Source organism: Geotrypetes seraphini, chromosome 5 (assembly GCF_902459505.1).
Source record: "Geotrypetes seraphini chromosome 5, aGeoSer1.1, whole genome shotgun sequence".
Lineage (NCBI taxonomy): Eukaryota > Metazoa > Chordata > Amphibia > Gymnophiona > Dermophiidae > Geotrypetes > Geotrypetes seraphini.
Genome location: NC_047088.1, coordinates 52,234,871 through 52,259,298, shown reverse-complemented (window position 1 = coordinate 52,259,298; position 24,428 = coordinate 52,234,871). Strand labels below are relative to the sequence as shown.

The 24,428-nt window shown below is 41.2% G+C and overlaps 1 protein-coding gene across 1 annotated transcript in view; it reads right to left on the bottom strand.

The window, feature by feature from the left end:
* Nucleotides 1-2,181: 2,181 nt before the first annotated feature.
* Nucleotides 2,182-24,428, bottom strand: part of LOC117360823 (transmembrane protein 182-like) — a 164,316-nt gene continuing 142,069 nt past the window's right edge. Inside the window, exon 5 of the mRNA XM_033945272.1 lies at nucleotides 2,182-2,441. Within this exon, the coding sequence (XP_033801163.1) occupies nucleotides 2,248-2,441 (194 nt within the window). The 3' untranslated portion in view covers nucleotides 2,182-2,247. The remainder of the gene's footprint in view (nucleotides 2,442-24,428) is intronic.

Here is a 24,428-nt window from a genome sequence, read left to right as displayed (position 1 = left end):
GATTAGGCCTCAAAAGCATCCTTATACAACCAGCATTTTAACAGTCCTTTAAATTTACTTAGGGTGGCATATCGGCCTGTGTCTCCTTCTCTGCAGTCCACTGCATTGCCCACCAGGCTACTCCAGAGATCTGCAACTGTCATAGAGACAGTTATTTACTGTTTCATGCAGAAATTTCAGGGGTGGGTGGGTGTCAGTGACCACTGGAGGAGTGTGTGAGGCCTTATTTTCATCCCTCCAGTGGTCATCTGGTCAGTTTGGGTACCTTTTTGGCCTTTATTCATTTTAAAAATAGGTTTAGCCCAAAACATTCAAATTGTGCCCTGGACGTTTTGTAAAATGTTTCATTATTGCTGTAAAACATCCATGTGCTAAGTCCGCCCTAATCCTACCAAAACACGCCTCTAACATATCCCATTAAGATTTAGATGCACTGGATACAAAATGACCAGAAAGACATCGAAAATGTCAAGTTTTGAAAATACCCACTTGGACATTTTGACTAGTAAGACATCCAGGTGCTGGTTTATGTCGTCCTTTGGACATCTATGTTTTTGGGTGTGTTTTTTATGAGCCCGAGTGCATTAAAATCATTTCATTAAAAGAGAATTCACTATCAGGGCAATGCTATAACTGTGCATCCACACTTTTATGCAGTCTGCATGCATAGATGTAGAACTAATTGGCACAACACCCGACCTATACAGAATCTGGCCCTTCGACCTGGTTTTACATCATCTAAGTCACAACGTATGAAGTTCCATCCAGGCAGCCTCGTAAAACTTTCGATTATCCCTGCCAGGTCCGGATTAAAGGGTAGGCCCAGTATCCGAAATGATCAAGGGGGCCCGTCGGTGCTTTAGGGCTCCCCCAGTGCAACCAAACCCCCGCTGAGCCTCCCATCTCTCCCTCCCATGCGAACCGCGAGAAGACTAACAAACCTCCCTCCAGCAACGTCAGCAGCCGCAGACCTGTCTTTTAGGTCATCCACATACCGATTTGGGCGGGATTTTAGATGTATTTTTGTTTTGATTATGAGCCCATTCGTGTGGGAGCACTTACTGGCTCTTCAGGAGGAGATGTTAAAGTGCATCAGCACTAACTCTGTATAAACTTAAAGCATGGTACATAAGAGCATAAGAATTGCCATCTCTGGATCAGACCCTGGGTCCATCAATTCCGGTGATCTGCACACGCGGAGGCCCCGCCAGGTGTACCCTGGTATTGTTTTAGTCCCCATATCACTGTATGCTTCTCAAGGGAGATGTGCATCTACCCTTACCCGTATCACTCTTTGCCACTCTTAAGGAGATGTGCATCTAGTTTACCCTTAAATCCTAGAACGGTGGATTCTCCAATTACTTCCTCTGGGAGAGCATTCCAGGTGTCCACCACTCGCTGCGTGAAACAGAACTTCCTGATATTCGTCCTGGGCCTGTCCCCCTTCAGCTTCAGTCTATGTCCTCTTGTCACACTGGACATTGTAAATAACTGCTTTCCCTGCTCCATTTTGTCGAATCCTTTCAGTATTTTGAAAGTCTCGATCATTTCTGTGTAGCAACTGCAGAGACACGCTGAGCACTTCAGCAACAGATACCGCACAGTCTCTGCATTTATCAAGTGTTAAATCTTTCTTTTTTTTTTTTTTTTAAACTCACAATAAATATAACATAAAATACAATCATTTTATACTTTAACATCACTTAATATATCATCAAATTCTAACTCGCAACAAATATCCCCCCTCCCTTATACCCAACAATTATTCATAAGCAAAAGAAATCATAAAATATTCCCACCCCATCCTGGACGTGTATGAACAAAAGAGAAAAATTAATATTTATTCTATGCAGTAATTTCAATCTTTACAGTATCTTGTTAATGGCTCCCAAATAACCTCAAATTTCTTAAAATTTCCCTGCTGCAAGTGTAAGTGCAAAATCTTACCACATTTTAGTTAAAGGACCCCTTAGAGAGCTTGGGTTTGCCAGACTGGATGTTTATAGAGTACCTAGTAAAGGTGATGTTGGAGAAGGCTTCAGATGGCTCCTTTATAACAGATTAACACTTTTAGACTCAGTGACCTTGTAGAAGGCGCATGATAATGTCTATTAATTCTCGTACACTTGATGGCTGTGGTCTGCAATTCCTGATAATAAACATGCCATCTAAAAGGTAGAAAATGATTTTTTTTTTCTAGTTCACCATTCAGTATGCTGGCAAGATTTCAGATGTAACACCAGTACCTTATGAATTATTTAAGAGGACTCTTCTAATGTCATCAGTAATTGCAGTGTTAATGGTGTATGAATATTGTCTTTGGACTAAGTACTGCTTTGTGATGATGTCATCCTGAAAATAATGATCTTCCATCACGATAGGTTTGTAAACGTAGGCCAACCATGAGCACAGCCTGTCTCTTGCAGAACAACTTTTGGAACCTGAAGAAAATGCACACAATTCAGATCACTCAGGATGCATATTGTGAATTTAAACAGTTGATGTTTCAGTCTTTCTGCTGATTATGCTAGTTAGATGATATGCAGAATTTATATATATTGAATATAAACTTCTCCAGGTGCTTCACCTGAAATGTAAGAAAAATTGCCTCTCTCAGAAGACTAAACATAAAATTTTTTTTTAAAGAGATGTAAACTCTAGGGGGTCCTTTTATCAAGGCGCGGTAGGGGTTTAACGCACGGAATACCGCACGTTAAACCGCCTGCCGCGCTAGTCGCTAATGCCTCCATTGACCAGGCGTTAGGTTTTTTTGCTTGCCGCAAGGATTAGCGCATGATGAAATGTCCGACGCGCTAACCTCGCTAGCGCGGCTTGATAAAAGGACCCCTAAATTTTCCATCAAAATATTAGAGTCTATTAACATTTTGTGGCAAGCGATTATCAAAAATATATAATATATTATCAAAATGGGTCTCAAAGCTCCAAAGGGATCGAAACTTCAAGAGAAGAATCAACCTCTTCTGAAAGTTTCAAATATTCTCTTTGACCCTTCCACCAGAAAAAGACTGGGAAGAAAAAACTACCAACCAGGAGAAAAAGTCCTCAGTCCAAAAAAAACAGTGAAAATTCAAAATATTCAAATACTAGGAACTAGGCACAAAATTAATAGAAAAATATATCTACTAGAGTATGCTACAGTAAAAACACTAATCTGCATAATCTTTAACCCTTATAGAATACCACATGCATCAAACGATGATTGTAATCCACACGCATTCATAAGTGCAAATTTATTCAAAGTTCTATAAATCTCTCCGATTCTTTTCTTCCTCTCTTAATCTTTTCCATCTTCTCAACAAGGGACCTTGTTTTGTGAATCACTGCATCAGGAGAAGAGCAAAAAATACCAGAAAATGAGCTGCAATATTTGGTATTTTTGCTCTTCTCCTGATGCAGTGATTCGCAAAACAAGGTCTCTTGAGAAGATTGAAAAGATTAAGAGACGAAGAAAAGAATGAGAGATTTATAAAACTTTGAATAAATTTGCGCTTATGATTGTCATTTGGATTACAATTATCACTCGATGCATGTGGAATTCTATAAGGTTTAAAGGTTATGCAGATAAGTTGGTCTTTTTTTACTGTAGCATGCTCTAGTAGATATATTTTTCTATTAGTTTTGTGCCCTAGTGTTTGAATATTTTGAATTTTTACCAAGATTTTTTTTTTCTTCAGACTGGGAACTTTTTCTCACGGTTGGGAGTTTATTCTTCCTAGCTTTTTTCTGGTGGTAGGGCCAGTGAGAACATTTTGGACTCTCAGAAGAGGTTGATCCTTTTCATGAAGTTTGGATCTCCTTGGAGCTTTGAGGCCCATTTTAATAATATATTTTTTTGGATAATCATTAGCCACAAAACGTTAGTAGACGCTGTCCCAGAAGGCTACATACAGAATGCATTAAAAAGTTCCCTGAAACGGACAAGCTATGTTCTCAAATATGCATTTTAGAATAAAACAAAAGATATTAGCAGCATTTTGTAATTGACTATGGTTCCTTCTTTGATTCATTAATTATCACATATGTCAAGAATAATAGTGCTCAGAGATTCTACATTTTCCAATTTGTCAGCCGATCTTTGAGAGCAATAAACTTGAAAAGCGGTTTTGTAGCCATATTGTTTAACAGAAATGTATCTGTCTGGGAATTTGCACCACTACTGTAACATCTAATTAACAAACCATGCATTCAAAGCTGGTGTGGAAGCCTAGTGATGGATGCAATTAATGACTCTGCATCCCTGGCAACATTTCAAATTGCTGCTCATATGTCTTAAAGCCATTTGCCAACTACCACTATAAACTCATACAACCTCAAGTTGGCAATCAAGGGGGCATCTGCTTATATTTGTGATTCTGTTTGCTAATTAAATTATCTCTTTTAATGATATGGGATGCACAGTATATATATTTTGCCATGTTTGCAAGCATTCATCTTTTGTCAGTAAAGCTCAAGGCAACACAAAACAGTAAAATGGAACCGAATATTCAAACTGGTTTTCTCTGCATTTTCAGATATAGAAATTGAATTTAGAATTGAATCATATTTTATTTTCCTTTCCTAAAAGCATTGTTTTATATGAATTGTAAATAAGGGTTGTACTAGGCGTAATCTGATGTGCATGCAATAAACATACCATAGTCACAAAATTACCCCACACACACACTTTTTTTTTTTTACCAAACCACAATAGTGGTTATTAGCGCAGGGAGCCGCGCTGAATTCTCCGCGCTGCTCCTGACACTCATAAGAACTCTATGAATGTCGGGAGCAGCGCAGAGCATTCAGCGTAGCTCCCTGTGCTAATAGCCAATATCGCAGTTTAGTAAAAGGGGCTTTAAGGGTTATGCAAAACTGCCAATTCATACAATTGTTAAATCACATATTAAAGTCAAACATTTACTTAGTGCAAGGAAATCTCAGCATATACCTATATAATCACAGCGCATAAATTCCACTTAAGTACAAGTACATACTCTGTATTGCTCCACTCCTCTTTGTATAAGAACCATCAGAGGTGGCTTATTTCATATGAGCTAGTTAATATTGATAGCTCACGACTCATCGCAATTCATCATCTGTTCATTACAACAGTCTTTTTTTTATATCTGCCATTAAAGTTTTTTTATTAAACTTTTCACACAGTATCAATCATTTAAGCCCATTCTGTATCTTAAATTTCTGATATTTATGGATTTATATTATTGATTAAGTAAAGGGGGTGGGGGAAAAAGATTACTTTCGAATATTTGTAAGTTCAAAGTGCTTTTCTTGATTTGTTATACATTCAGCTTCATGTGTATTGCACTGTTACTACTTGAAAATCAATAAAGATTAAAAAAAAAAAAAGCGGGGACCAGCAACCGATATGGTCCATGCTTTGTCAAACTGCATCAGAGAATTGGTGCATTCAGTATTTCATGCATTTTCTTCAAAGTGGTCCAACTTCCTTTTGCAAAACATGGACTCTGGCTCAGATGCACTAAAGTCACCCTGTGTCTAACGATCGTCGTTAAACCAGTTGAACTGATGTAGCGTTGATCTAATTTAACTGACCGATGTACACAATGGCTCACCTCGTGCTTTTCCATGCATCTGTTGCAGCCTCCAACTCTGCTATGCAATTACCTCATTAGTATTAAAACAAAGTCATAGAAACATAGAAACATAGAAAGATGACGGCAGAAAAGGGCCATAGCCCATCAAGTCTGCCCACTCTATTGACCCACCCCATTAAGTCTGAATGCTAATGACCTGGTTCCTTAACTCGACCCTCGTAGGGATCCCACGTGGATGTCCCATTTATTCTTAAAGTCGAGCACGCTGGTGGCCTTGATCACCTGCACCGGAAGTCTGTTCCAGTGATCTACCACCCTTTCTGTGAAGAAATACTTCCTGGTGTCGCCACTAAATTTCCCTCCTCTGAGTTTGAGCGGGTGCCCCCTTGTGACCGAGGGTCCTTTGGGAAAGAATATATCGTTTTCCACCTCGACACGACCCGTGATGTACTTAAATGTCTCAATCATGTCACCCCTTTCCCTGCGCTCCTCTAGGGTATAGAGCTGCAGTTTGCCCAGTCTTTCTTCGTATGAGAGACCCTTGAGCCCCAAAACCATCCTAGTGGCCATCCTCTGGACCGACTCAGCTCGAAGCACATCTTTCCGGTAATGTGGCCTCCAGAATTGCACACAATATTCCAGATGGGGTCTCACCATGGTTCTATAGAGTGGCATTATGACTTCAGGTTTACGGCTGACGAAGCTTCTATTGATACATCCCATCATTTGCCTTGCCTTTGATGAGGCCTTCTCTACTTGTTTGGCAGCCTTCATGTCTGCACTGATGATTACCCCCAAGTCCCGTTCCTCTGAGGTCCTAGCTAGCGTTTCTCCATTCAAGGAGTATGTTCTGCATGGATTTCCTCTGCCGAGATGCATGACCTTACATTTTTTAGCGTTGAAGCCTAGCTGCCATGTCGAGGACCAGTTTTCTAACGTGATCAGATCTTGTGTCATACTATCCTGTAGGTTGCTTTCACTTACTATGTTACACAGTTTGGCATCATCGGCGAACAGTGCTACTTTACCCTGAAGCCCCCGGGTCAAGTCCCCTATGAATATGTTGAAAAGGGATGGTCCCAGGACTGAGCCCTGCGGCACTCCACTAGTCACCTCCGATGTCTCAGAGAGGGTGCCGTTGACCACCACCCTCTGAAGTCTTCCACTCAGCCAATCACTGACCCATGCAGTTAGTTTCTCACCCAAACCCATTGATTTCATCTTGTTTAGTAGTCTACAGTGTGGGACACTGTCGAAAGCTTTACTGAAATCCAAGTACACTATGTCCAGAGACTCTCCCAAGTCTAGCTTTCCTGTCACCCAATCGAAGAAGCTTATAAGATTGGATTGGCATGACCTGCCTCTGGTGAATCCATGTTGACAGGGATCCCTTAGATTCCCTTCATCCATTATCGTGTCTAATTTACCTTTAAGTAGAGTTTCCATGAGTTTGCACACTATTGATGTGAGACTCACCGGTCTGTAATTCGCAGCCTCTGCTCTGCAACCCTTTTTGTGCAGAGGAACGACGTTAGCTGTTTTCCAGTCCAGGGGGACTCTCCCCGTACTTAGGGAGAGATTGAAGAGCATGGCTAACGGTTCCGCCAGAACATCGCACAGCTCTCTGAGCACTCTTGGGTGTAAATTGTCCGGTCCCATGGCTTTGTTCACCTTGAGTCTTGAAAGTTCTCTGTAAACATCAGCTGGTGTGAACTCAAAATTCAGAAATGGGTCTTCCTTGCTTTCCTTTGCTTCCAGCCGTGGCCCGTGCCCTGGCGCCTCGCAGGTAAAGACTGAACAGAAGTAATCGTTCAGTCATTAATATTAAAATCAGCCCACCCATCCATGCCCTAACATCACTTCGTGATGCACAAAATATAGCAATTACTTCGAATGACCCGAAAAAATGACAGTTCTGAACCAATTGGAGTATTAGGTCCCTCCCAGTGCATCCTGGGATGCACAGGGTAGGTGCCTAAGGCCCTGTTTGACTCAAATGCCTATGATCCCTCCTTTGGCCTTAGGTATATGGGTCAATCAGAGCCTTAGGCCCTTCCCAGTGAATCCCAGGATGCACTGGGAAGGGGAAGGCCCACAATTTTGAAGAGGCAGGCCTGCAGGCAGAAGGGAGTGGGCATCCCTCTTGCAAAATTTCAACAAGATATGAGGGAGGTTAAGGGGGGTTTGGGGTATTTTCTTGAGCTGTGTGGGTTCTGACCTGACTCTCCCAGCCCACTAGACCACAGTTGGTGGGGTGGTGGGAGGGGTTGGAAGGGGAGCGTTGGTGTCATGGGGAGTGTGGGGGGGTGGAGAGGTCCAGGTTATGGGCAGTCAGGGGTGTGAGGGTGATCCGAGTGACCAAAGCAGAAGGGAGTGGGCATTCTTCTTGCTGATTTTTTTTTTTTTTTAAAGTTGTTGGGGAGGGGGGCCATTGTCAGGGAGTTGATGTGTGTGTGGGGACTCTGATTGGCCAAGGCAGGGGGGAGTGAAAACAAGCTATCATGAAAACAGCAAGGGGCCATGGCTTTCACCAGTCCTTACTGTCTTATTACTGCCAGCCAGAACGATTGAATATCACTCGTTTTGCAAGATCTTCTAATCCTTCATCCAAAACAATATGATGCTTTATTTTTATGGCTAAATGATCACCATGAGTGTAGTTGTTTATCAAAAGGGAGATACCATATTACTAGATTGTTCTGTTTAATGTGTGCATCAAAAGTGATAAAGGTGATGTGTTATTTGCTAGGTCAGCAAGCACAAGTGAATGCCCTGTTAATACCACTTTGTAATGAACTTTATCACATTGATGTGCTTGACAATATAGTTTTTCACTTGTTGTTTCATGACAAATGATATTTCTCTGAACACTGGCGTTAATAGCATCTATTTCCATAGCAGTATAAAAGGGTCGCTATTAGGGTGAACATCTATCTACATGGCAATAAAGTAGTAAGGTCTTCCTAAAGGTGCAGTACCCCTCCTCTCTGCCCCCCACTCCCCACTCCTCACCTCGCCACGCTTGTGCGCCCCTCGTCTTCCCCTGTACCTTTTTTACTTCCCCGGCGTGAAGTTGATGCCCGTGTCGGCATCGGCGCTCTCTTTGACGTCACTTCTGGGACCTGCCCCTAGGAAGCGACAAAGGACGAGCGGACGTGGAGCATGCAACTCACGTCGGAGAAGTTTAAACAGTACGGGGAAAGGAAAGAGGGCACGCTTACCCTTACTAGGCCACTGAGTAGCACCAAGAAGACTGACACTTGTCAATAACATATAACTATTATTACTGATCTCTGTAGCAACAGCATGCTCTATCTAAACACTCAGGGCATGTATCTCTATCCTCCTGGATACACTTTTAAAACTTGCATTTCTCTAAGGGTTCCTTGTACAAAACGGCAGTAGAGGTTTCTACTGCAGGCCAATGAGGTAAATACTCTGACACTCATTGAATTCCTATGAGCATCGGAGCACTTACCTCAGCAGCCCACACTAAAACCCTCTAATGCCATTAAGGGCTCCTTTTACGAAGGTGCGCTAGCGTTTTTAGCGCACGCACCAGATTAGCACATGCTAGCCAAAAAACTACTAGGAGGCGGTAACGGCTAGTGCACGCTGCATTTTAGCGCACGCTACTCCGCGCGTTAAGGCCCTAATGTGCCTTCGTAAAAGGAGCCCTAAGTAAAACCCAGAGTGAAATGCTAAAACTTAATACCAGAAAGCACTCACTTAAGCATACAATGCAATTATAACAATTCAATAAAATCCATAGAGCCCAGCCCAAGAATTTTGATGCAGAATTAATGGATCCTATTTGCCAGGGCAAGAGCACTTGTCTACATACGGATCCCTAAAAATACCTTATCAGGAACCCTTTAGACACCATGACATGTCTTAAAACTTTGATATAAAGGAAACAAGGAAGCACACATGTGACCATGTCACAAGCCTTCCTCCCTTCAAAAATAAAGCAAATAGTCACAGCCTTTCTCCTCTCGTGGAAGCAGGTGATTGAAGGCTGACGTAACTAAACATTTGTGTTTTCTTTTCATTTGAACTATTGGAGGCATAAATTTTTAGTGCTTATATATATATTTTTTAATTAGCCATTAAGAATTTGGGCTACTTTGTTTAATTGTCACACAATACAAAGAGATCTACAATGCACATATCCCAAATCTAAAATCCAAAAATATCGCTCCAAAGAGCTCAGAACAGGTTACAGGTTAACATATGTGGAGGGCCATAATCAAAAAAAAATGTCTAAATCCGATTTAGATGTAGGGTGCTAGTTGCCCAAATTTGGCACCGGTAGAATGTCCATTCTTGAAAAGTACGTCTAAACTATTCCATTTTTCGAAAATCATCTATCTGTATGTCCATGCGTTTCATCGTCCAGAGAGACTGCCAGTATGTCTAGCTTTATACCACATTCTCAACCAAAAATTCATCCAAGTCCCAAACGCCGGACATATTAGGGTTGAGTGTTGTTTATTTTTAAGATTGGTCTGATAACATCTGACTTCCAGTTTGTGGGTACTATGCCTGCATGTAGAGGGGATATTGATAAGGGGAAGGATAGAGTCTTCAAAGGCATCTTTTGCAGCCAATAGGAGGCATGGCAGACAGGGGTCTAGGTTTGAGCCAGAAGGCTGAATAGTGTCTAGTTCTCGGTGATGTCATCGTGGGAGACAGATTTGAAGTGAGTTAGGTTCCCAGTTGCAGTTTTTTCTTCTCTTTCTGCTTTTCTATCTCTGTCCACTCAAATTTCACCTTCTTTCTCACCCTTTTCCTTTATACTTTTCAGGCACCTACCAACTTCCCTTCTCCTTCTCTCATTCTCTAGTTACCCCATTCCCATCTCACTACTTTCCCAACCTCCTATTCCCTTCTATCTTTCATCGACTCCTCATTATCACATATCTGCCTCGCACTACTCGCTATCCTCCTCTCCTTGCCTTTCTCCCCAGCCTCATGATAACCAATCTGCCCAGTATGTCCGTCAAGCCCCTTCCCTTCCGTTGTTTAAAAGCAGACTGAAAACCCACCTTTTTGATTTACCTTTCAATCCTTAACCCTACTCCTCTACCCTCCAACCCAGCCAGCGGATTAACCATTCCCCTTAACTGTATCCATGACATCCTGTTTGTCTGTCTTGCCAGATTGTAAGCTCTTTCGAGCAGGGACTGTTTTCTTATTCTTTGTGACTCTGTACAGTGCTGTGTGCATCTGGTAGTGCTATAGAAATAATTAATAGTAGTAGTAGTATGCACTGCAGAAAAAACTATAATATTGACCGGCATTTTCTTACACCAGGAAAGCATGATATGAAAGATATTACATTGCATTCTATAAATTATGCAAACTAGAAAAAGCATCTGTGATTTAAACATCTGGGTTGCCAGTTGTTGACAATGTAGACTGCTGATTAAGCATCATGTTTGACCATTGTCTGTGTTAATAACACTGTATGCATCATTTTTCAACAGTTCCCATCAAAATGCATGTTAAAAAAAAAAAACCCAATCAGCTATTTACAGGCCTGAATAAAAGAATCATGATTTATGCCTCCGAGAGGAAAAGAACTTCTAACAGTTCCCAAATAACAGATCACATCAACAGGACCAACTTCATTTCAAAATTATTTACAGATATTTCAAACTCTGGACGCCTTTAATTGTAATAATTTAGGAAACATTTTCTCATTTCGGGCACACAATATGCACCTGCTCTGCATATTCTGGTCCACTCATTTGTCATTTCTAGTCTAGATTATTCATAAGCTACAATTAGTCCAAAACATTGCAGTAAAGAGAGTGAGTGACACAAACAATAATCACAGCACGGCACTCTTACATTCTGAACACTGGTTGCTAGATCATCACCAGATATCCAACAAAATTCTTATAATATTAGACAAAATTCACCACTTTGGATCTCCCCTATATCTTTCACGTTCACTGAAACCTTCCTCTCCCCAGCATATGCCTTATGGCCCTCAAAGCTCAAACATCTGATAATTCCAATTCATAAGTTTAAGGTACAACTGAAGACTCTTTTTAAGACACTTTCGACTGTAGTAATTTCCTTCAGCGACCTGGTATTCAGTGCACCTTAGCATCTCTTTGACCATGTAGTGCCTTTCTTTTCTTAACCTTACTGATTTATATATGCATAAAATGGTCTGAAAGCTCTCTTAAAGGTGGTATATCAAATCTCTTAAAGGTGGTATATCAAATTGAAAACAAATATCTTATGTGAGTGACCAGTGTAATTCAGGTTAATATTGAATTAGGAGTTCTAGTTTTGAGAGATTGCTGCTGTAAACACCTAAGGATATATCAGCAGAAATCCCTGGTAAATAGTTGAAATTTCCAGAAGGATAGAGGGGTCCCCACTGTTCCATTGCTCCTTGAGGGAGTCTTTTACTAAAGATTAGAGCATGTTATCTGCCATTGATCCCATTTTATTCCTATGGGCCCTACTACAGATAACACATGCTAAACTTTAGTAAAATATCTCTGTGGCAAGGCATTTTCAATAGGAATTCTAAGTCTGACTATGGACACTTTGAGAAAAACGTCCAAAAATCAGATGGAGAAAATGTCCATTTTCAAATCCTTAAGACGTCTATTTTTTTATTTTTATTTTTAATGGCCCAACTAGATGTTTTCTCCAGCTAGACATCTAATTTTTTTTTTTTTTTTTTTTTGCCTTTACAAAAAAAATGTACAAATTAAAAATGTCCAAAATATGCCATTTGCATGTAGGAGGAGCCAGCATTTTTAATGGACTGGCCACACAGACATGCCAGCATAGCAGTGGGGCACCCTAGGGGTCACAGCTGTGAACTTCATATTAAAGGCGCCAGGTACACATCTCACCATAACCCCCGTACATTACATGATGAGCCCTCCAAAACTCCCTCAAAACCTACTGTACTCACCTGTCTACCACCCAATAGAACAGACCATACTGGATCAGACCATGGTCTATCAAGCCCAGTATCCCTTCTTCACGGTTCCACTCTAGATCACAAGTACCTAGCAAAAACCCAAATAGTACCAACATTCCATGTTACCAATCGAGGGCAAGCAGTGGCTTCCCCCATGTCCGTCTCATAAGCAGACTATGGACTTTGCCTCCAGGAACTTGTCCAAACCTTTTTTAAAACCAGCTACATTAACCAATATTACCAATAGCCCTTATACCTTCAGTTATTACTTATATGGCAGTTCAGTGGGTTTCACTTGATGGTACAGTACAGGTGTAGGGTCCCCTATTCTGCAGTCCACTGCACTGCTCAGCAGACTACTTCAGGGACCTGCTTACAGTTCTATTAAGACTGGCCATATATCTGCAGCTGTCATAAAGACAGATATATACAATTTCATGCAGATATAGGGAGGAGGTCAGTGATCACTTGGGAAGTGTGTGGGGGCCATATTTTCATCCCTCCAATCAGTGGTGTAGGGAGGGTGAGAGGCACCTGGGTAAGTGGCATCCCCCTCTTCTCTGCCCCATCTCCTTCCCCCCCCCCCCCACGACCCGTCACATGTGCAAGTCTCTTACCCCATGCCTCTAACTTTCCCGGCACGAGCAGCATCACAAACTTGCTGTCCATGTCAGTGTCAGCTCTCCCTCTGTCGTCACGATCTAGGTATGGACCCAGAAGTGACGTTAGAGGGAGAGCCGACACTGGCGCAAGCGAATAGCTAGAGGTACAATGGAGGGAAAGTGAAGGCGCACATGCGGCGGGGGGGAGGAGTGGGGACAGAGAGAAGGATGGGAGCTGGCGCCCCCACCAAGATGGCACCCAGGGCGGACCATCCCACCCCCACCCCTTACTATACCACTGTCTCCAGTGGTCATCTGGTCAGTTTAGGTACCTCTTGGGCCTTTATATGTTTTTAACAGGTCTAGCCCAAAACATCCAAATTGTGTCCTGGATGTTTTGTAAAATGTTTGATTATCACTATAAGATGTTTACTGTAAGTGCTAAGCCCACCCTAATACCACCCAAAACACAACTCTAACATGCCCTCTTGAGATTTAGACCAGGAGTGTCAAAGTCCCTCCTCGAGGGCCGCAATCCAGTTGGGTTTTCAGGATTTCCCCAATGAATATAAATGAGATCTATTTGCATGCACTGCTTTCATTGTATGCTAATAGATCTCATGCATTGGGGAAATTCTGAAAACCCGACTGGATTGTAGCCCTCAAGGAGGGACTTTGACACCCCTGATTTAGACGCACTGGAGACAAAATAACCAGAAAGACGTCTAAAAAGTCAGTTTTGAAAATGTCCATTTGGATGTTTAGACTAGTAAGACATCCAAGGGCCGGTTTATTCCACCTTTTGGAAAAAGTTAGCTAGTTTTCATGTCTTCATGAATTTTTCCTAGTTGAGTATTTTTTTTTTTTCAGTTAGCTTCATATATTTATTTTAAGAGGGAATTTTAGTGACAGCAGAAAATTATCCTGACTCTAAAATAGTAACTCAGTATTGAAACTCTTTTCTTTAGCTTTTGCATCCTTTCCAGTCACTGAGCTTAGTTGGTAGACCCTTCAAGGCAATGTCTTAGCAATACATATTCCAGAAGAAACTTGTGTACTATGCTGGCCAATAGAAATCATAACCAATTAAGTTGCTGCCCTGTTGGGTGTGAAAGGGCTTGGGGACTCCTCTACATTCCTTCTTTTCGCATTAGGTTGTCTATGTATTGATTGATTGGGTTTTACTAACCTCCTTTATAAAAATATTCCCTATTTGTATATTCCAGCAAGGTGAAGGATACTAACATTTTGTACATCTGTAGGGATCTAGAGGATCCAGAAACACTTCAAATGATCCTAAGTAACTGTAAAGAATCAGCACATGAGCTCAAGAGTCGCTGAGTCTCACATCTTCTATCTTCCGAACTGTAAATAAAATCTAAAGAGAATTTTATGCATTTCTATCCAAAGTTTTCCATTGTCTAAATAAAAGAACTGTTTATTTCTTCTACATTCAATAGTAGAACCAATGATTACAGTGGAGAGTGAATAAATTTAAAGCCGCCCTAAAAAGTTTCCTGTTCAGACGCCTTCAATCTATAAACATTTAGATGCTTTTCCTCGTAGAATGAAGATTACATCCCTGCCCTATTGTACTCTCCAATTTTTGTCTATCTTTCCTATCAAACATTGTATTTCTCCCCTCTATACCTCATGTCTAACTTGTTCTGTTTTTGTCTGTTGATCAGTCTGTAACTCCCCCCATGAATTTTAAATTTTTATATGTAAGTCGCTTTGACTTTGAATAAGCGGGATATCAAACTTTTATTAAACTTGGAAACTTGGAGTTCAGAGTAGAGAATGACACGGTGACAAAATTCATCACCGTTCCCGTCCCCGCGGATAACTGTGGGAAACCATCTTCATGTCATTCTTTAAGGAGAGGGAAGAATCAGAGTATGAATGGCCACAACCACTGACCCACAAGCTTTGCTTTGAAGAATGCTGGTGTAGAAGGACTGAGGTTGAAACAGACATTACAGAATGAGACTCTGGTATCCAGAGCAGATATTGTGATGTCATAATGCCTCATTCCACCAGTGCCTAAGAACCAATCACATCAGTGATGTCACAATGGCTTCATTATCCTTGGCTCACATAAGAATCAGAGTATGAATGGCCACAACCACTGACCCGCAAGCTTTGCTTTGAAGAATGCTGGTGTAGAAGGAATGAGGCTGAAATAGACACTAAAAAATGACATGGGATTATTTCCCACGGTTATCCGCGGGGACGGGAACGGTGATGAATTTTGTCACCGTGTCATTCTCTAGTTCAGAGCCCCTAAGACACTGTATATATTTTACTTTCTGCCTGTTTCCTTGTTTGTAAGTTTGTTGTCTCTGTCATATTGACTGTAATTTAGCATATCATTGGTTCAAAACAAACCTTTTGGAATCAGTTGAGTTATGGAATGAGTGGTTACTTAAAAGTTAGAAAAGTTCATTATTTGGCCTCCTAGTATAAACCAGGCCCAGTCCTGATCCTAATGAGTTAAAATGAACCAAATCAATTAGGGGAAAGTTATCAAACTCTGTTAGTTCGCTATTAGGGTTACCTCAGTAAAATCCGGACCCCCTAGACCCGCCCACAAGCCCACCCAGTTCTGCCCATCCCTGCCCTGTTATACCCCAGCCCCGCCCTCAGCTCCGCCCCCAGCCCAACCCCCCCACCGCTGCCTATTAGGCGGGCAGGAAGGCATTCGCGCATGCATGAATGTGATGTGATGATGTCACGTGCATGTGTGCATGCACGTGACATCACCGCGTTGGATCCTGACGCAATTTCTTTTCAAAACCCGGACAAAGGAGGACATGTACGGAGAAATCTGGACATCTCATAATCCTATGCACTATACATGTTATTTGCCCCATAACGTGACTCAAAGGGCACTAATACAGGTAGTCTTACCCTAATACAGCATTATCTAAGTTACTGCAATGTACATAGTAATGGGATGCAAAACACACAAATGCATGTAGAACAGCTGATTATTATGTAAATGCTATAGCACAGCTTGCATGAGCAAATATAAATTCTTTTTTATTTGAGCCGAAGAAGCAAAACTGATTTCCAGCAAACTGAAAAAATGTCAGATAGTGATAAAAACCAGACACAGATTATTCTTAATAAACCAGCATCAAGGGACCAATTAAGCAGGATTATGGGATAATTTTGTAAAACATTTTCCTTATGTAAAGCATGTTTTACAAATGAAAAAGGGATCTTATGACACTGCTTGGGAGTATACACATATAAAAAACAGGTGCACAAAATGAGAATGTCTGCTTTTATGCAATATGCATATAGGCATTGTGGGGGGCGTAGTCTGAGCAGAACTGGGGCAGAGTTGTGATATATATGGCTATGTTCTAAAATATCTAATATGAAAAAATTTTAAATTTGTACATGAGAATCTATGTGCTACAGAGACTGCTTTTTGGACATTGTTTTATTAAGACACAGAGCTGCAATATGGCCTGGAATCTATAGGCAGCGCTAGCACCGGCAGCTAGCTAAAAACAGCTGTCGATCATGAGTCAATCACACAACAGCACCGTTTATAGAATCATGGCTTCATAAAAGGTAGGCGCAGGAAATATATGCCAGGGTTTTTAAGGCCTTTATTTCTGGTGCCTACCTTTCATGTGAATCGCGGCTATGGAGGCGCTTTATGATGCTTAATGCCACTTTTGGCATTAGCCAAGCCTACAGTGGCATGTCGCATCATAAAGCGTCTCCGTAGCCATGACGCCAATAGGCACCCACATTTTTTTTTAATGCTATGATTTGTTTTTAAATGATGTTTTCCGCTTAAGTGAGGCATTGATAGGGTGTCTAATTTAAGGCGCCATTTATAGAATATGGTCCTGTGTCTTTATATGCCACGTTTTCTCTGTTTCTTTATAGAATAAATTTTAAAAGAACTACAAATAGCAGAATAAAAATACAAAAAGTGCACATCCAGAAAAGCAAACAAGATGCTAGGAATTATTTAAAAAGGGATGGTTAACAAGACTAAGCATGTTATAATGCCCCTGTATCGCTCCATGGTGCGACCTTACCTGGAGTATTGCATTCAATTCTGGTCTCCTTATCTCAAGAAAAATATAGCAGCACTAGAAAAAGTTCAAAGAGCAGCAACCAAGATGATAAAGGGGATTGAACTCCTCTTGTATTTGGAAAGACTAAAAAGGTTAGGGCAGTTCATCTTGGAAAAGAGACAGCTGAGGGGTGATATGATTGAAGTCTACAAAATCCTGAGTGGAGTAGAACAGGTACAAGTGGATCCATTTTTCACTCCGTCAAGACTAGGGGCTCCTTTTACAAAGGCGCACCAGGACCTTAACACGCACAATAACACGCGCTAAATTGCCGTGCACGCTAGCCGCTACCACCTTCTTTTGAGCAGGCGGTATATTTTCAGCTAGCGCGCGCTATAGCTATAGAAACCCAATGAGTGTCAGGAGCAGCGCAGAGCATTCAGCATGCAGTCCGGCGCTAAAAACTGCTTCCACGGTTCTGTAAAAGGAGGGATTTGTAATTTTTTTTAATGTGTCAGACCTCAAAAATTCAGCTTCATAGTGGGGTACTTATTTGATGCAGCCCATACATTTTAAGCAATGCATCATGTTGTCCCAAAAACTTGAGTCTGCACCAGAGGTCACTAATTCATGTGTGCCAAGAATAATCTGTACCTATAGAGCTTCTCAGCTTCAACCCACTTAAATTTTTTAAAGTTTCATTTGTCTGATAGCTTCTATAAAATATACCATATCCTCAGGGCAGGATTAATTTGTCGAGGGTCCCTAGGCACACAAGTACACTGGGCCCCCTGCCCCGCCCCACCCCACCATGCGTCCAAGAAGAAACAGGAAGCTGCGTCAGAGGGAAGCTTTGGGCAAGCAGCACCGCTTGCACAATTAGAGTTTCCGCTGCCTTTCTTACCCGCGTTGCTTGCTTGTCTTACTTTCCGTCAATGGGGGGTGGGGCTGCTTTGCCGATTGGGGTGGGGCCCGCATTGCCGATCGGGAGGGCCTGGGTTGCCAATCGATGCTGGAGGGGCCCATCGCCGTTTGGAAAAAACAATGTTGATGCCTTCTTTTATCGGGCCCCCCTGACAATTTCGGGCCCTAGGCACGTGCCTACTTGGCCTATTGGTTAATCCTGCCCTGCATATCCTGTTTCAATTCATTAAGAGAGGAAGTTATCAACTTGCAATAAGAGATTACATTTAACTGCATTGTTTCTGCAAGATTCACCAACCTGTGATATCTCATTTCTTCAGTTTGCTGAATTCCATTTTAAACGTATAATGTTGCTTGTGAGCCACCTCACAAGTGGCGTTATTCCAGAAGCCCAGTTGCATTGGGAAAGCGGGCGTGAAAGTGGGCTAAAGCCTGGTTGCAGCTGTTTCATAGCTTGGAGTCAAGGTCAACCTAACCATTAGGATTAGGAAGGAGCTTTGGCAGACTGGACACCAAAAAGCAGCCACAATCAAAGCAAAACAGTTCATGACAATCACACAGCCTACAAGCAATATCTGCTGAAACACAGCTGTCGGGTCATCAGCAATACCATGGGCACCTTTTGCAAAGCTGCATTAACGGCTTTATCGCATGCGACTTTTTATCACGCACTAACCCCCACGCTAGCCGAAAAACTACCGCCTGCTTAAGAGGAGGCGGTAGCGGCTAGTGCGGCCAGCAAATTAGCGCACACTATTACACGTGTTAAACCGCTAACACGGCTTCGTAAAAGGAGCCCCATATGTTTTGAAATAAATTTATGATTGCATGAATTTGGATTCCTTGGCTATTCCTTCTTTCTCCTTGGTGTATCACCACATTTTTCTCTGAATTAACTTCCCAGGCCAGGGATATCTTCCTCCTATTCCTTGTACTGCAATTTTATATGAGGCATTTAATACAAGTATACTGGTATATACGTACAAAAAGTCCTGCATAAAATTACCCGTTAGATTTCCTAAAAGTATACCGAATGAGAGTTTTGAGGATGATTGGCAGCCTTCATCCTGCAAAGACTACATTTACTCACAGCTCCCATGAACTAGAAAAAGATTACTGAAATGAGCAATCATTCCACCTAGAGACAAAGATAATGCATCCATTCCCTATGTCCATCCTTACTGTGTGTAAATATACAGAAAATATAAAGTAGATAATATTGGGATATGCAATTATTCAAACAAGGACAAAGGCTAGCAGGTGGCTGACTGAGCCAATGTCATCTATGCTCACCATCTAATTCTGTAATGGAGACAGCATCTGCAAAATAATACATTTACATAAGTTGTATTTTCTGTAATTAGACTAAAGATACAGAATAGGAAACTAATGCCATTAGCCCCCATTTACTAACCTGAATTAAGATTTTGTACTTGTATTTAAGGTGCATTAACAGCTAAAGTTAAGATGTATTATGAACAAAAATTCTGCCATAAATGTAATGGATGTTCAAGGCAATTTTTCAGCTGAGCAGTTAAGGTGGGTCACTTGTTCCTACTACATGTTAATGGTATGACAATTAAAGCAGAATGTAATTATATATACTTTTATTGGTATCTGGGGAGTAATTATATGAGAAGCTGCCTAGATCTAAGTGAAAAATGCATGGTAAGTGCTACAGAGTATTCTTGTCACTTATATGCGCATGTGTCTACCTACGCATGTGAATGAAAATAATCCAGCTACATGTTGTTCCATAAGTACTTGCCAGCCGTCAATGAAATGTACCTTGCAGATGGACATCAAGGGGTTAATGCTCTACAGCTCACCTAAACTTATGCACTGGGACGATGTGCACTAAGGCCTAGATTCTGTAAAGTGCGTCTAGCTTCAGCGGTAGGAAACTGACTGAAAGAAGCCATCAAGTTAAGGCACCTGGTTCATCCTCTCCACCTCTCATCTAATCTCATGTTCTCAAATATGCTAGTTGTAGGCTGTGAAGCAGGAGACATGCCAGCTACCCTGTTTGCCACCACCCTCCCCCCCCCCCAACCACCCCGCAGCCTGGGCCTAATGGAACACTAGATAAGACAAAGGCCAATGTGACTAAGGAGTTGAAGTGGTGCTTATTAAGGAAACACTAATGCCTGGCTGCTACTCAATAGAAATAAGCACAAGGTGAAAAACGGTATAAGATTTTTATTGCACAGTCCAGGAAAGCAGCAACTGCAGTTTGATGAGATAGATGCAGAGTAAGGCACTTATAGGTCCAAGTTGTTACTGTGGTAGAATTGGTAAGGTCCCAGAATCTGCTGCTGGTAGGAGAAGGCAGGCTGAAGAAAAAGGAAGATGGATTGGGACAAATTAAGAGTTGATTGGTGAGTTTTAAGCTGTTTTTTTACAAAGGTGCGCTAAATCCACACATGCACTAACTACTAATGTGTGCATAGGATAAAATGCATGCGTTAACTTTTACCACACTCTAACGCCACCTAAACTATGCCTAAATGGTGCCGCTTCAGCGCACGGTAAAATTTATTTTACCGAGTGCTAAAGTGGCACCGTTTCAGCGCCGTTAGCGTGTGGTAAAGGTTAACGAGTGCATGTTATCCTATGCACACGTTAGTAGTTAGCGCATGCATGGATTTAGCGCACTTTTGTAAAACTACACTTAGACCAGCTTTTCCTACGCTTGTTTAGACGCCCTCTGTCACCTAACTAGCATCTATGTGTTGCCTATCCTTAACCATGCCCATGTTACGCCCACGTCAACAAACTTAGACGCGACTATTCCCTAAATCTGTGCCTATCTCGTGTCTGTGCTCTAAGGACGCCTAAAGGACGACTAAGAGATTCTAGGTTCCAATTAACGCTTGTTAAGACCCTTAAATCACTCATTATCCACTTAAATTGGACACCTAAAGTTAGGCGCACTTTACAGAATCTATGTCTAAGAAACAAATTCTACAAGAGGCGCCTAGTTCTAGGCACCTAAATAAATTAGGCCCTCTTTTACTAAGTCGCAGTAGATATTTCTACTGTGGCTCTGAGTGCTAAATGCTCCGACTCTGCTCCAGCACACATAGAAGTTCTATGAGCGTCGGAGCATTTCGCGCTTCAGACTGTGGCATTTACGAGAGTCATTTCATAAATAATGCACACTATTTTTTAAAAAAATTACAAGTTTTGGGGGGTTTTTCAAAGTATTTCTTTACAATCCTTCAATATAGTCTCCCTGCTTTGCAATGACCGAATCCCAACATCCAGGAAGCTTCATTATTCCATCCAAGACACCGTTTTTCAGCTGTCGAATGGCTCGGGTACCAGCAGAAGAAAGCTCTTCCAGAGATGCAAAACGATGTCCACGCATAGGTTGTTTCAACTTTGGAAAAAGGTCAAAGTCTGGTAGTCTCATGGCTGGACTGTAGGGAGCATGAGGTAACACCTCCCAGCCGTATTCGCCTAGTTTTTCAATGACTAGTGGAGAGTTCCATCTTCCCGACGACCAAAAAATTTTGATGAGCTCAATCAAAAGTTAAACAAATGATGATTTTTGCTTATGATCATGAAGGCATCATCATCATCACAGACAAAGTTCCATGTGGAAGAAGTGTCACAGCAGTATTTTATCATGATTTTTTGCTCTTGGCTGGGCCACTCATTCATCACAACGCTCGCCCGCACATAAGGAATGTCATTGAAAAACTACCAGATTATATATAAATAATACTTTTCAGAATGTTTTCGTCTGGAGAGGGGAGTTAGACAAGGGTGTCCATTATCTCCTTTGATATTTGATATTGTTCTGGAACCCTTGCTATTGGCTATTCAACAGGCAGAGGAGATACAGGGAATTCCTTATGCAGGTCGGGAATATAAGGTCTCTGCTTATGCAGATGATATTTTGCTTCATTTGAGGAATCCTGAATCTACCATCTCACATTTACTAGATTTGATTGACAGATTTGGAAAATTTTCAGGATATAAAATAAATTGGAGAAAATCGGAGGTTCTTCCATTAAAAGTGTGCTGTCCAAAAGGATTATTTGACACATTCCCTTTTCTTTGGAAGGAAGAGGGTATGAAATATTTAGGTATGTGGATTCAGAAAACATTGGAAGAGCCTATGAAAGTAAATGAAAAATCCTTATTGCTAAAGGTCTCATAATTGTGTCAGCAATGTAACCCACTACATCTGTCTTGGTGGGGGAGAGTTCAAAAGGTTAAGATAAAGATTTTGCCTATGATTTGCTACCAAATGGGTATGTTGCCAGTTTATTTTCAGAAGTCCTTTTACAAGAAGCTGAATAGCATTCTTACCAAATTTATTTGGCTAGGTAAAACTGCTAGAATTGCTTTAGTATCTTTACAAAAACCAATTACGGGGGTGGAGTAAATTTCCCAAACTTTTATAGGTATTATCAGGCCTATATACTGCGTCAGAGTATGTATTGGGTCCTTCCTGAGCTCATGGAACATCTTCCTGATTGGCTGCAGTTAGAGTGGCAAATTATGTCCCCATTACGGCTGTCTTATGTGTTGAGTATCAAGTTACCTAGTTATGTTAAAGACAATAGTATTATATTTGGCACCTGGAAAACCTTGAAATTTATTAACAATTTAACAGAAATGCCAGTAGAGAATTCACGTGTCAATCCTTATGGCTAAACTCCAAGGGCTCCTTTTACGAAGCCACGGTAGCGGCTTTAGCACGCGCGATGTTTCATCACGCGCTAACCCCTGTGCTAGCCAAAAAGGAGGCGGTAGCGGCTAGCACGGCTGGTATTTTAAGGCGTGCTATTACGTGCGTTATACCGCTACCACGTCTTTGTAAAAGGAGCCCCAAGATTCAAATTGGTGAGTCTAAGATCGCCTGGAAGCACTGGATGCAGGCAGGCATATGTACACTAGATGATGTTATATCAAATGGGAAAATGCTTGATTTTTCACGACTGCAACAATCTTTTGGCATTTCAAAGTCTCAAATTTATAAGTGGTTGCAGTTGAAGCAAGCCGTTCTGAAGGGGTTCCCTGAATGGTGAAATTAAAAAAATTATTATAGCTTGCAGGTTCTATGCTTCCAGACAGATTTGTTAGGACATCAGGCCGCCCGGTGGTATAAATTAAAATCTGAATTCTTAAATAGAAAGCCAAAAACTTGTCTTAGAGACATTTGGAGTATTAAGATAAAGCAGTATATTTCTGCATCTCAATGGCCACAAATTTGGACTTGGAGGATGAGATAAACATGTTTTTTTTTTGTTACATAGAAGTTTCTGGACCCCTGTTCGTTTACAAAAATTAGACAGTTCTAAATCTAATAGATGCTGGAACTGTCAAATTGATGTAGGGACACTGGATCATCTGCTGTTCTATTGTCCATTGATACTTAACTTTTGGAAGTCAATATGGGGACAGATTAATACCATACTGGAGGCATCAATTCCATTGATGTATGAGGTAGTTATTTGTGGAATGTTATTGCATATTAAGCCCCCCATGGACCACTATAAATGCCGGCTTTTCCTAATTATGACCAGGATAGCCATGCAAATGATTACTCGAAATTGGAAGAATTGGGATCGCCTTAGGTTTCCTTTCTGGTGGGCGAGCTTATGCTTAACTTATAAGTATGAGAAAATGAATGCTGACTTGCTGGGGCATAATAAGATATTCAAATTGGTTTGTGGTCTATTGGCGTCTTTTGTAGATTTGTTATAGTTGCCCTTTATCTTTATTTTCCATTGTATTGCACCTACATATCCGGGGGGGGTGGGAGCGGGATGGGGTATATCTTTTGTTTTGGTATTATTACTGATAGTAATGATGGGTGGGGGAGGGAATTTTTATCTTTTGTATAGATTCTGATTGTTTATAAGTGCTTATTTGATTATTATTATTTGTATGTAAATTGTATTGCACTTTTTGTTGGCATTAAAAACTAAATAAAGTTAAAAAAAAAAATTTAATTGGGCAATAGGTGCCTATCTTTTTAAGCACAATTCTACAAAAGGTAGGTACCTAACTCCAAAGTAGGCATGTTTAGGAGAGGAGCAAGAACTTATGCGCCACTAGGCATGATTCTCTAAAGGACTTAGGCGCCTATAATGTAGGCCTTTAAAACTTTGGCCTACATTACAGATGCCTAAGTTAGGCATTGGTAGACGTGATTCTGCAAAAGTCCCCTATTATAGGCGCCTATCTTTTTAGACACTATTTACAGAATTTCTCCCTAACTGCACATTATAGAATGTTAGTCTAAATCTGTATTTATATGCCTAAATTTAGGTATGAACATTTAAAGCTAGCTCAATGGCTGGCATAAATG